The sequence below is a fragment of the Pipra filicauda genome, unplaced genomic scaffold (genome assembly GCF_003945595.2).
Source record: "Pipra filicauda isolate LSUMZ 115617 unplaced genomic scaffold, ASM394559v2 scaffold231_size1239837_pilon, whole genome shotgun sequence".
Classification (NCBI taxonomy): domain Eukaryota; kingdom Metazoa; phylum Chordata; class Aves; order Passeriformes; family Pipridae; genus Pipra; species Pipra filicauda.
The window spans coordinates 1091848-1103530 of record NW_024104345.1 but is presented as its reverse complement, the minus strand read 5'-3'; the positions used below and the strand labels follow the sequence as shown (position 1 = coordinate 1103530).

The 11683-nt window shown below is 46.2% G+C and overlaps 1 protein-coding gene across 1 annotated transcript; it reads left to right on the top strand.

Moving 5' to 3' along the window:
- Positions 1–238: 238 nt before the first annotated feature.
- On the top strand, positions 239–2424 carry LOC114002553 (C-C chemokine receptor type 8-like). The gene is made up of 2 exons (XM_027748578.2): positions 239–292; positions 1324–2424. The coding sequence occupies exons 1-2, from the start codon at positions 239–241 to the stop codon at positions 2401–2403; spliced, it is 1134 nt and encodes a 377-aa protein (XP_027604379.1). The 3' UTR covers positions 2404–2424.
- The last annotated feature ends 9259 nt before the right edge of the window (positions 2425–11683 follow it).

Genomic DNA, 11683 nt, shown 5'->3' with positions numbered 1-11683 from the left:
TGAAATGTTTCCGTTTCTCTAAGTGTCAAGTACAGAGGCTGTAACACATGTCACAAAGAGGAAAAGATATTTTAGGACTGTGCACCGCAGCAGTGAGGACCTTGCCTGTGGCTTGGCATTGCAGCGTAAGCTCAGGTAAATACTGCCAGCCTATATAATAAATGAAGGTATGCCTGCTTCTTAAAAATATGTCATATAAAGACAATTTTTTTGCACTCTTTAAACACAGTGTTGGATTATGGAGAGGAACTTGACATACCAGCTGGGCAGAGGCGGCTCTGAGGACATGTCGGTGAGTCACTCTCCACCAGGTTGCTCCCCTGCAAGCTGAGACCAGTAGCACATCTTAGAGGTCCAGTTTTGCCTATGGGAACATATAGTACTGAAAGAGATGATGAGGATTTAGAAGAAATCAGTGTGATTGTTGTTAAAAAAAACCATTGAGTGAAAGTATCTTTGGCTGATGAGATTGTGTTGTGGGAAAAGGCTGTCCTTGAGGGTAGAGGTAGTGCTAGGAGTGTCCTATGGAGGATATCCTGACTGGGGTATGTGCTGCCATGCATCTTCTTTAGCTCTTTGCTGTCACAGGTACTGCCCAGGCATGTGGTGGTTGCAGAGAAGGCAAAGCTGGGAAGGAGGGAGGAAGAGGCAGAAAGCCCCATCTGCTCTTTGGGAAGTCACCCCATGGGCCAGAGCTGCTACTGTTGATCTCGCCTGGGGTGGCGAGAAAGTGTGATGTGCAGCACTCACTGGTGACCTGTAAGTGCTGGCACCTTTACAGCTGAAAACTACTTGAATTGTGTAGGAATCCTCAGCAAAAGTAACTTGTCCCATGGAGGACTGTTTTTGGCACTCAACTAACTGGAAATGAAGCTTTTAAGAGATGAATGTTTACATGTCAGTTTCTCTCTGAGCCCTGCTCCCTTTCGCCTTTCAGAAGGAAACATGAAATAGGACCCCAAAATCCATATCAGGGGCTCTCAGCCCCCTGGCCATGCTTATTTCATTGCTGGTTTGGGGATGGTCACTGTCTCTGGCCCCAGTGCCCCACCTCGACTCAGGAATGGGGCATGCCTCCACAAGGAGTCAGGGGAGTCAGCTGCATTCTGATCTCCTCTGCCCCTCTGGTGCAAGAACCTCATCCCAGATCTTGCAGGGGAGGACCAGTCTCTCATGTTCATTCCTTGTTTGCATCCTGTATGACAGCTGTGGCACAGCTGTTTTGTCCTCATGTGGTTTAGCATGAACTGACTCGTGCCTAGTATATTTACTAAGAGGGTAATATGGGATTTGGGTCTTATGAACTTCTTTGTCCTTGAACAGGTGGGTTACACATTGCCAACATCTAACTCCCCTGCAGCCTATGAATCCGCCTTCTACTACCCAGACCTGGGCATCATCTGTAATGCTGAAAATATTCCAGCATTTTCATCTACCTTTTTTCCAGTGCTGTACTCCCTACTGTTTGTGGTAGGCCTTGTGGGAAATGCTTTGGTGATTTGGGTTCTAACAGTTTTCAAGAAAATCAAGACCATGACTGACGTGTATCTGCTGAACCTCGCCATCTCTGACCTTCTCTTTGTTTTCTCCCTCCCCTTCTTGGTTCGGTACTCCATTATGAGTCAATGGACTTTTGGAAATGCTATGTGTAAGATCATCAGCTCAGCTTATTTCATTGGTTTCTACAGCAGCGTCTTCTTCATAACCATCATGAGCATTGACAGGTACTTGGCCATAGTCCAGTCTGTCTATGCTCTGAAGATTCGAACAGCTGCCCATGGGGCTATCACCAGCCTGGTCCTTTGGGTAATTGCCGTTTTAGCATCAATGCCAGACTTAATTTTTTACCAGGAAGTAAATGACAATAACCAGATTAAATGCATCCCTCACTATCCTGGTGGCAACAATGGCTGGAAGACTTTCAGTAATTTTGAAGTCAACATCCTGGGGTGGTTGATCCCTGTTGGTGTCCTCATTTTCTGCTACCACAGCATCTTGAAAAACCTGCAGAAGTGCCATACCCAGAACAAGTACAAAGCAATAAAACTGGTTTTTATTGTTGTAATTGTGTTCTTCCTCTTCTGGACTCCCATCAACATTGTGCTTTTTTTGGACTCTCTAAGGAACATGTACATCATTGATGACTGCCAGACAAGCCAAAGGCTAGACCTAGCTCTGGAGCTGGCTGAGGCTCTCTCCTTCGTCCACTGCTGCCTCAACCCAGTTATCTATGCCTTTGTGGGTGAGAAGTTCAAGAAGCATCTCTCTGAAGCTTTCAGAAAATCTCTATGTTTTCTCTTGGTCTGCAAAGACTACAGAGCTTTCAGTGGACGCAGCCTGGACAAGAACTCCTCTCTGCACACAAGGTCCTCACAGTCGTCTTCTATTGGTACAGTCTTGTAGAACTACATGTCAAAAACTATCATCCTGGACAGGTGTCCTAAAGCTGGGAAATCCTCCCAGAAGGGAATCCACAGAGATGGACTATTTGTGAAACATTTTATGACAGAAAAAGTGGAAGCAGCTGCTTGATTTTGCTTTTAGTGTTGTTACTTTTTAGAGTCTTTTTTAGCACCTTCCTCCTTTTCCCCTAGCACATCCTGCCCTGCCTGCTTCATAAAAGGGTGGTGGAAATTACCAGCAGACTCCCACATTGCCTGAGCAGCATGGAGAGGTGCCTTAGAAACATATCTTCCACCTCTCAGATTCAGTACTGAAAGGAACTGTTTATGTTTCCGAACTCTGGACACTTGGCTGCTCCTTCCCTGGTCTCAGCAGAGTGAATTGGCTTTGTGAGCAGAGGTGGGGCTCACTGCAGGAGTGGGAACCTGCTCTTTGGTGGGAAATGGTATCCAAGTTTAAGGTGTCATGGCAGGGACTGGCTCCCAGTTGACATGTCTGAATGAGGCTTTCAGCCCCAAAAGAACCTAGTGAATAATTGGATAAGCAACAAAGAAATAAATGCTGTCCACATGTTTTTGTGAAATCAACGTGAATTAATATCTAAGTATGATCTTGACACCCCATCTGTTACCAGGGCCTGCAGCTTCTTGGCTGGAAGGGTTTGGAAGCTGCAACCATATAAATAATGGTGTGGGTGTCAAAAAACAACACTTACAGGAATGAATGAGACCTGTAGGAACGGGCGGAGGAATAGTTACCAGGAAAAAGGCTGAAGAGTGGAAAAACTAATGAGTGTGAGCTGAGAGAGTGGTAAGAGTCCTATGTCAAAGCTTTCTGTGGACCTGCTGGCTGGTAAGCCACAGGCCAGGGTGGTGTCTGCTCTCAGCAGAGCCCTGACCTGCTGGCTGAGGAGCTGGCTGTTCTGCAGATGCCTGGAACAGGACAGAGAGAGACAAAAATAGGGGTAATACCTCAAGCATCCTGCAACTCAGGTGGTATCTAAAGCAAACAGCACTGGCTGGTTTTGTGTGGCCAGAGGCCCCTAAAAAACACAGATGACACTCACATGTCCCCATGAGGGAACTTTTTGAACACTTTAAGCAACTGATGTGCCAGTGTGGTCACTGCTCTTTAGCGTACAACTGGGGTTGGCCTCCTAGTTACTGTACCAACTTGATAGCTGATTTATATGTGAATGGTTACTGATTCATATATCTATGTACATATAGATGTGTATATAAAGTTGCACGTACACACAAATAAACACAAATATACACAAATAAACACATGTATACATGTGTGTATATCTAGAAATATCTTTTTTATATATAGAATTATTGATAGATAAATGCAATGGTTTTCTGAAACTTTTATCTCTGATCTGTTTCTCTCTACAAGATATCACCATATTTTAAGTTTTCTAATAAAGATACTGCATGCAGTGTAATTGCACAATTCTTACACCCAAAGAACCTGTTTCTTCTTTATTTCTTTCAGCTTGTGCATTTATTATGGCCTGGACAGTTCTATAAAACTGACAATCCCTTCGGCTGCCTCTTCTCTCCCTCTACTCTTTCCCTTCCTATTCCTCCTTAGCTGGGAAGAAGCAGAAAGTAGATTATCTTTTATTTTAGAAATTTAATTTCTGTAAGCGTCTGCCCCTGTAGTGTTTCCATACCTACTGAGTACCCTTGGGCTTACTCCCTCGAATAAGCAGAACAAAACAAAAATAAAATTCTTTTAAACCACTAATCTTCTTCAGATGGCATTTACAATTTTAATGTGTGCTCCCATTTGCAATCTGCAAGGTGAAATCTTTTGCACAAGCGGGCCAGTAATGAAAGGTGTGTGAGAAATACATCTGCCTCATGCAGGCCATGACACACGTTTCCCAAATTGTAAAGCAAAGACCGTGGCCAGAGGAAAAGGTTTAGCTGCTGCCTAGGTCCCAGCAGCAGGATTGCAACCAGGTGCAGCAGTACAGTCCCTGCCTCTCAGTGCCCTACAACCCTCGGGCAGCCAGGCTATTTTTTTTGGGTATGCAAACAGTCAGGTTCTCTAGAAGGTGAATAATAAAAATTCAGGACAAAGCCAAAGGGTCATAGGCTTAGAGGACAGCACCAGCTATCTCCTCTGCAGATTCACAGTATGAACCCTCTAGATCAGAACTCGCTCAGCTGAAGCACAAGAGGTGGGAATGATTTTTGCAGCCCCACAGCTTTGTCATGCATCTCTTGTGTGAGTAATTGGGACAGGTGCTGGAGCCCATTTGCCCAAGCTTGCGAGACAATGGCCTTTCCCTGGTGTTACTGAGCATCTCTGCTAGGGGATATCTCCTTCCTTTCAGAGGAATCCTTTCATTGATTGCTGTTGTGTAGCTTTCATTGATTGCTGTTGGAGTGAGGCTGTGACCCAGGGCTTCCCCACAAGGGCTGTAACCTGGTGGTGTGAGGGTAGCATAAACATGCAGAGCCTTCTTTGCAAAGTCTTTCACTTCTCTAGCTCTCACTGGAGGACATCCTCTCCTGCTGCTGCCTCAATACTGTTTGCAAACCCTCCTAGTGCAGAAGCACGAGAACCTTTCTGCAGCTCAGTGGATTTTCTGCCAGAGGCAGCTGCCTTCCTCTACTGCAGCAGCAACACCAGGAGCTCTGAGTTGGACCTGACCTCAACTTCTCCTCCTGGCCCAGCTGCTTTAAGCTGCTATCACTGCCTTCCTGTGCAAAGGACGAAGGTGAGACCCACATCCGGAGGGTGCATGGCTGGCAGGACCTGCCCTGTGTAGCTGTGAGTGGGCAGGAACGTCCCTGCAGAATACAGAGTTCGTCTTCTTTCTGAAGGGACAAACCTGAGAGCAGTCTGCTGCCCTGCCAGTGCCTGTGAGGGCATAGAGAGCAGAAGACATCTTCCTGCATTTGTACAAGCTGATGGGCAGCTTGAGGGTAATGGAAATTTTAGAGTCTTCCCAAGAGCTGGGAGCACAAGAAGCTGAGGATAGACCAGACCATCCTGCATAGCCCTGGTGCCTTTTTACCTACTGTGTAAAAAATACCCACCACAGTTGTTATATTGGTCCTGCTCATATCTGCTACTTACTTTCATATCCTGATCTTGTTTTTTCTTTTTGCTGAGATGATGCAGGTTAAAGAAGATTCAGGATGATGTTGGCACATCAAATAGTCAGATATAGTCTTGTTCTTAAAACAGAGACCAGCATAACCGTTACCTATATTCGAGCTTAAACCTAAAATACGTACCATTTTTTTTTCGATTTATTGGTGTTACTAGCACAGAGGGTCCCTTCTACAGATGGTCTCTGTTTAGAAGGACGGAATCTTTGTCTGATGCCACCCATGATGCTCTGCATGTGTGGATGGAAAGGCCTTAACAGGCTGGAGCATTGCAGTGGCATCGGGGGGCTCGTCTTGCCTGATGGTCACTTAATACACTCTGCAAACCTGTGCTGCAGTTGTAGAGAACAAAAGGGTATGTTTAGGGACCATGCTGTTGAACTATGCCAGCAAAAAGTGGGATGTATGAGGACATGTTAGCTTATGGTGTTGCTAGATCCCTTGGAAAATAGTGTGAAGTGGGGCCTAGCAGATTGTTCCCCGTCTCAGCTCTGAGCTGCAGGACTGCCGCTTTTAGCACAGGGAATGATAGTCTTAGTATCTTGTTCCAAAACAGCATCCTGGACTAAGAAACTAGTCCATATCTGGCCTTTTCTGGCATTATACTCAAGCCTCCTTCCTAAGGCAACATGGAGACGACACTAATTAAATCCTTGGCAGAGCTTCTGGCTTTCAAGTCACTTGTTCAGGCCATTGCACACAGTCTAGGGATGAGGATGGGAGCTTCTGACTTGATCCTTTCTGGAGGAGTCCTCCCAGCCAGCAGCACAACTCTGCCTCTTTCTGCTGTGGTATTATCCAGCTACACCTGGAGGTCAGAACCAGTCAAAACTTTAACAAGGGAAAAAAGAAAGGTTAATGAAGGGTATCTGTGTCTCATGCTTCTCTCAGCTGAAAGATACCCCCGTACCTCGATGGGCCTGCATTAGCATGCACAAAACTCCCAAAAGCCCTGTTAATTGTATCATGTCGAGGATAATCCTATTTTATTTTCAGCCTCTTGAAAACACCAATTATTTATACACCAGTATGTATATATATATATATATATTTTCATATTATATATGTATTCCAGTAATGAAGCACCATAGAAATTAATAACTGTGCCAGTAGAGGATCCAGAAAGAACCATGACAGAAAAAAAATAAAGATGACTTTAGGTATTCTCTCTGGATGTAAAAATAGTTTGGGAAATTGAAAGGTAATTATAACCTTAGTCTGAATATGTCATATTTAACTGTAATGTGTGGGCTGACATGCATTTCTGGTTAATGTACCTTAAAGGTTAATGTCCCTTAAAGGCAGCAAGTAGTGCTGGGCAAAGCAAAGCCGCTGCTGTCATACGTCAGTTTTGACACACAGGCTCTGAGCAGTGCGCTCCTGCATGTCTGTGCACTTCTAGATAAATCCGTGTTTCTGCTGCGTCGGCTGACACACCAAAATGTACAGAGACCCGTCACAGAAATCCCCACCTCAGAAGAGCAGTAGAGTGATTTGGGTTTCCTCAGCCACTGCTGACGAGTGTGTCTGATGGGACCTCGTCTGATCCAATGCCGTGCTCGTCTCGTGGCTGCCAGGACTGTCTGTGCGGGTCTGCTGTGTTTTCCAGAAGCCAGTGCAGCCAGTTCAATGCCAGGTGAGCAGCTGGGTCACGCTTACCATGTAGGATGAGCTATATGCAAGAGGAGCCTACCACCAAGCAAACAGCAATGTTTGCTCTGTTACTCCAGAAAACACCATTTTTCCTCGCCATACTCCAGTATCCAGGCAGCCTTCCCAGTAATATTAATGAGTGTGCAACATGTGCATGCGCCTCTGGATCAGCAAGACAATTATCCCTTAATTCACTTGGCACCCTTGGAGAATATTCAGTCTCTGTAATCCTCCACATACTTGAGTTTAGAGAAGGTGTGAATGCACATGCAGCATGTGAGGATGAGTACAATGATGGACAGAAAGGAAGGACACAGCCATGACCGAACACAGACCACCAGGACACTGCAAAAGTATTGATTGTCTCTTGTGTTCGACTCAGCACCAGCCTTGACTGCAGCACTCAGCAAGGTAAAGAGACCTATGTGTCAAGAAATGTTTGGAAACCAGCTGTCAGAAGGCAATGCCTTTCCTACACAACAAGGAGTGAAGGAAATGGGTTTTGTTCCCTAATGCTCAGGTATTCAACTGGGCTGAGAGCAAAGAGCAATGCTGGGTGGTTTCCTTCGGTCTTTTGTCCACACTCACCGAAAGGCAGGCAACATTTCCACTCCCCTCACTCACCATGTCTTCTTCTGTGTCTCTGTACCTGCACACCTCTTGTACCATCCTCCAACATCTTGGCGTCCCCAACACCACAATGCCCCAGTGTGTCTACAGAGAGAGGGGTGGTGCTGGTGCAAATGTACCCAAGAGCTTCAGCTCTCATAAGCAGCACAAGAGAGAGAGGACGGAAAGCAGGGAAGGAGGGAGAAAAGGTATTTCTTTATTCATCATTTTGAACAGCAGCCATTCCTCTTGCCTGGGTGAGCCCAGGAGGAAATGAATGTGATTGCCCCACCAATGGCTTCCTCCTCTCTTTCTTGGATCTCATTGTTTTTGTTGGATCCAACCTCAAAAGCAGCGCAGCCTCAGCAATGTGCTCTGAGAGATTGTTGTAACTCAGGTACACACTGAAACAGGCAGATCTGAGCAGCTGCTCTGCACATCGCCCATCCCAAGGGAGGAGGACACCTCCCCAGGAGACCTGGCTAGGCCTCTGTCACCTCTCTAGGGCAGGAGAGCACCACCTCTCTGTGACAGCTGGAATGAGGGAAGGCAAACAAACGGCTCAGGAATACAGATGTGATCACCAAGGCACGAGTGAGCCGAAGCACTAAACTGTTCCAGTGTCCTTATCCCTTCCGTGTCATTTCTAATGCGGGAATAAATGTTTCTCTTAACTTTCAATGTCTTTCTGGACCACACCCCTACTGTTTGTAGAAGGTGTGCAAACCTTCATCTTTCTATGGATCTTATCTTCAGCAGCCCTCGGGCTGAAACACTTTCATCCCTAGACATATCTTCTCTTTTCCTCTCTCTGAGTAATTTTTTCCTCCCCATGTTTTCAGTGAAGAATAAATGCATCTCCCACTGGTGCCTGGAAAGGTGCCAGAGCTCCATTATCTCCTTGCATCTCTCCAGAACAGTGGCATGAAGAGATGAGGCTCCCTCTGCTGGGTTTTCTCTCAGAAGCCAGGCACAGAAATGCTTTCTGTAAAGGGCTGTATGTGTGTGTGAGCAGCTGGTGCCCACAGCTACATCAAAAGCTGCCATCTGGGCTCTGCTGCAAGACAGCATGGGAGGAACAGGACGCTGCTGTGGAAGGGATGCACCTCCACAAGAGTTTTGGAGAAATTAAAAGAAAAAGTGTCCAGCAGGGTTCAGTGCAGTCACAGCTATGGTACACGTTGTGTTGCCGAGCCATGCGGGGCGGGGCAGCTCTGCATCACAGAGCTCCTGTGGGACTCGGGGCTCTATCCTGGAAAGATGGAGCAGTTACTCCCAGGCCAGTACTGATGCCCATCAGCCCTGCAGAGGGACTCCAATGAAATTCTTGAGAGCCAAGATAGCCCCTTTTTGTAGAAAACCACCACCATCAGGCTTTCCCACATGGCAGTGAAAGCAGAGTGAGCTAGGGAGAGCAGCATTTTGATCCTTCAGGCCAGACATTTCTTTGCCAAGTGCTTTAGTCCACAAAGCTTGAACTTGCCAGTGCTACTGTGTAAAACCCTACCTCCCCAAACTGACCTGGCAGCCTGGCCATAGAGCAGGAGGAGACACCACTCGTGTGGAAGTACCGCTGGTCTCCCCAGATGTTGAGAGAAATGAGTTTTCAGATTCAGAAGGCAACTCGGAGGGAGATGGCATAAAAAGGGGGATTGCCCCTCTTTACCCACTGTGTCCCTGCACAGCACATCCCTTGATTTCTTCACATCCACTCTTGATTTCTTTCTCTAAAACTATTGTGTGCTTCACAGTTGGGAAGACAGCACACTCTAACTAGCTCTTCCTAGGAAAAGTCTCTCTGGTTACAAGGGATGCAATGTCTTTTTCTTTTCAGCTTGAAGAAACAAAAGATGCTTTTCTCCATCATGTACGGACCAGAATGAGTCTTTTCAGCAGCTTCCTCAGACTTTCTTAGTCCTGAGCTGTGAGGGTGAACAGAGGTTGAAGATGGAGAGCATTTGTTGATGTGGCAGTTGTCTTTCAGCTGGTGTTGATTTTATACCTGTCTTTGTTGCACTACAAGTGCACGCCCTGATAATGAGCAGCACTCTTATCTAGGGTTATCACTCACAACAGAAGGAAGCCTTTTCTGTCTCCTGAGAAGACCTGCTGAGGATGTCTTGAGTCAGCCTGACTTGGTTTCTCTTTCATTGAAGTCCTCCAGATAAAGATTGTTTGGATATTCCTTTGGGCAAACCTCATTTCTTCTTGAGGTAACAGCCTGCTCTGTGTTCAGTTCCAGTTAAACTGGGCAGCACAGGAGGAAAGGAGTTGGTGACTGCCTTCAGGGAAATCCTGTTCTTAGGAGATTGTTAGCAGTGGCTGGGGACAGCCTCTCCTGCTGTTACATATGGGAGGTCCTGACCCTTATTCACAAGGGTTTTGCCTGCAAAGAACAACACCAGAGGTACTGTGCTGAGTTGGCAACCCAGGAGTGGGTGCCCACCAGGATGAGTGTCTGCCAGGGTTCTGGCAATCCCCATTTTACAGGTCAGCAGCAAACCAGCTTGGCATGTGCAGGTCCCCAGTGGGGAAGCTCCTACTGGACTATCTGTACATTTTCTTTATAGGGCTGAGGGAAGTGGGGGCTGGGGGAGACACAGCCTTTCACCATCCCCACAAGGACATGGGAGACAGGTTTAGATTTTGGTGTCCTCTAAACCACAGAACATCTTCTGCAGGGCCCCCTGAAAGGGGGGCAGGGATCATATCAGACTATCAGTGGCGTAAGGGAAGCCTTCGTTCATCCTTTTGAGTCTTAGGGTTCTCACACAATGAGAGCATTTCCTTAGTACCATCTACCAGAAATTATCTTTCTGAAAGTCGAAAGCTTGTAATTTTGGCAGTCATAGATCCTACTTTCAGTGTGTGGGGAGTAACCAGCCATTAGCTTTTTGATGTTGTTCTGAAAAGAGTACAGAGTTCTTTATGTTTATTTTTAAAGAATGGGTAATGGAGCTGCTGGCACTTGTCAGAGGAAAAAGTGAGTTTTGCAAATCTGCTACTCTGGCTTTTAGAATTCCCTAACTTTTAAACTTTATTTTCAGCAGTGTGTCTTTGCTTTTTCTGGCCAACACCTATCCGGGAATCTGCTCCCTGATTATTTCCATGGGCGCTTGTCCTGGTGCACCTGGCTCACGTCACTTGCATAATTTGATGGATGTTGTAGGCTCACACTTTGGCCATTGCTATGTAGCTGTTGGGGATGTAACCTTTGCAAGATAAAGCATAACACAATGAAAAAAAGCCATGTAATTGGCAAAAATACCATAACTAAACTCATACAAAAGTATTTGCCTGGCAACTTGCTACACCAATCAACGAGCAACAGCTCAGACAACCTGGAAGATGCTTTCCACCCCCAAAATCCAACCCAGCTCAGCCTGCCTGAAGGCAGCACAACTCTGCCTTTGGGGAGAAGGCATTTTAACCTCCTTTGACATTTGAGGCAGGGGCAGTACCTGGTTGTTGTTAGAGTCCTGGTTGTTTCCAGGACTGTATTCCTGTGTGTGCTTGAGGACTTTGGTATTGGTGCACCCCCCAACCAGACACTGTGTCTCTGTTTCTCATAACACACCCCAGTGCACAGCCTCCTGCCTGGTTTCACCCCAGATGAACAGCTTTTTGTGCCCCAGTGGTGCCTTGCAATGTGCTATGCAGCATTCCAATTGCGGTGCACTTGTAATGCAACCCTGAGCATGATGCTCCAGAAGACTCCTTAATTAATGGACATCCAAATGCTTTAGACCCTCAGACTCTGCTGGTCCTGGGCTGCAGAGAAATTTTATGTTTAAAATCTTGTCTACAGGCAAAGAGGAGACACAATATATGTATACATAAAGCTAAGAATTTTTTGTTAGTTTAATGGCAATCTGAAGGCTCCAACT

Coding starts and splice junctions, on each gene's coding strand:
- LOC114002553 (XM_027748578.2), top strand. CDS start 239: ATGGAGAGGAACTTGACATACCAGCTGGGCAGAGGCGGCTCTGAGGAC. Junction 293..1,323: donor GCGGCTCTGAGGACATGTCG/GTGAGTCACTCT, acceptor GTCCTTGAACAG/GTGGGTTACACATTGCCAAC.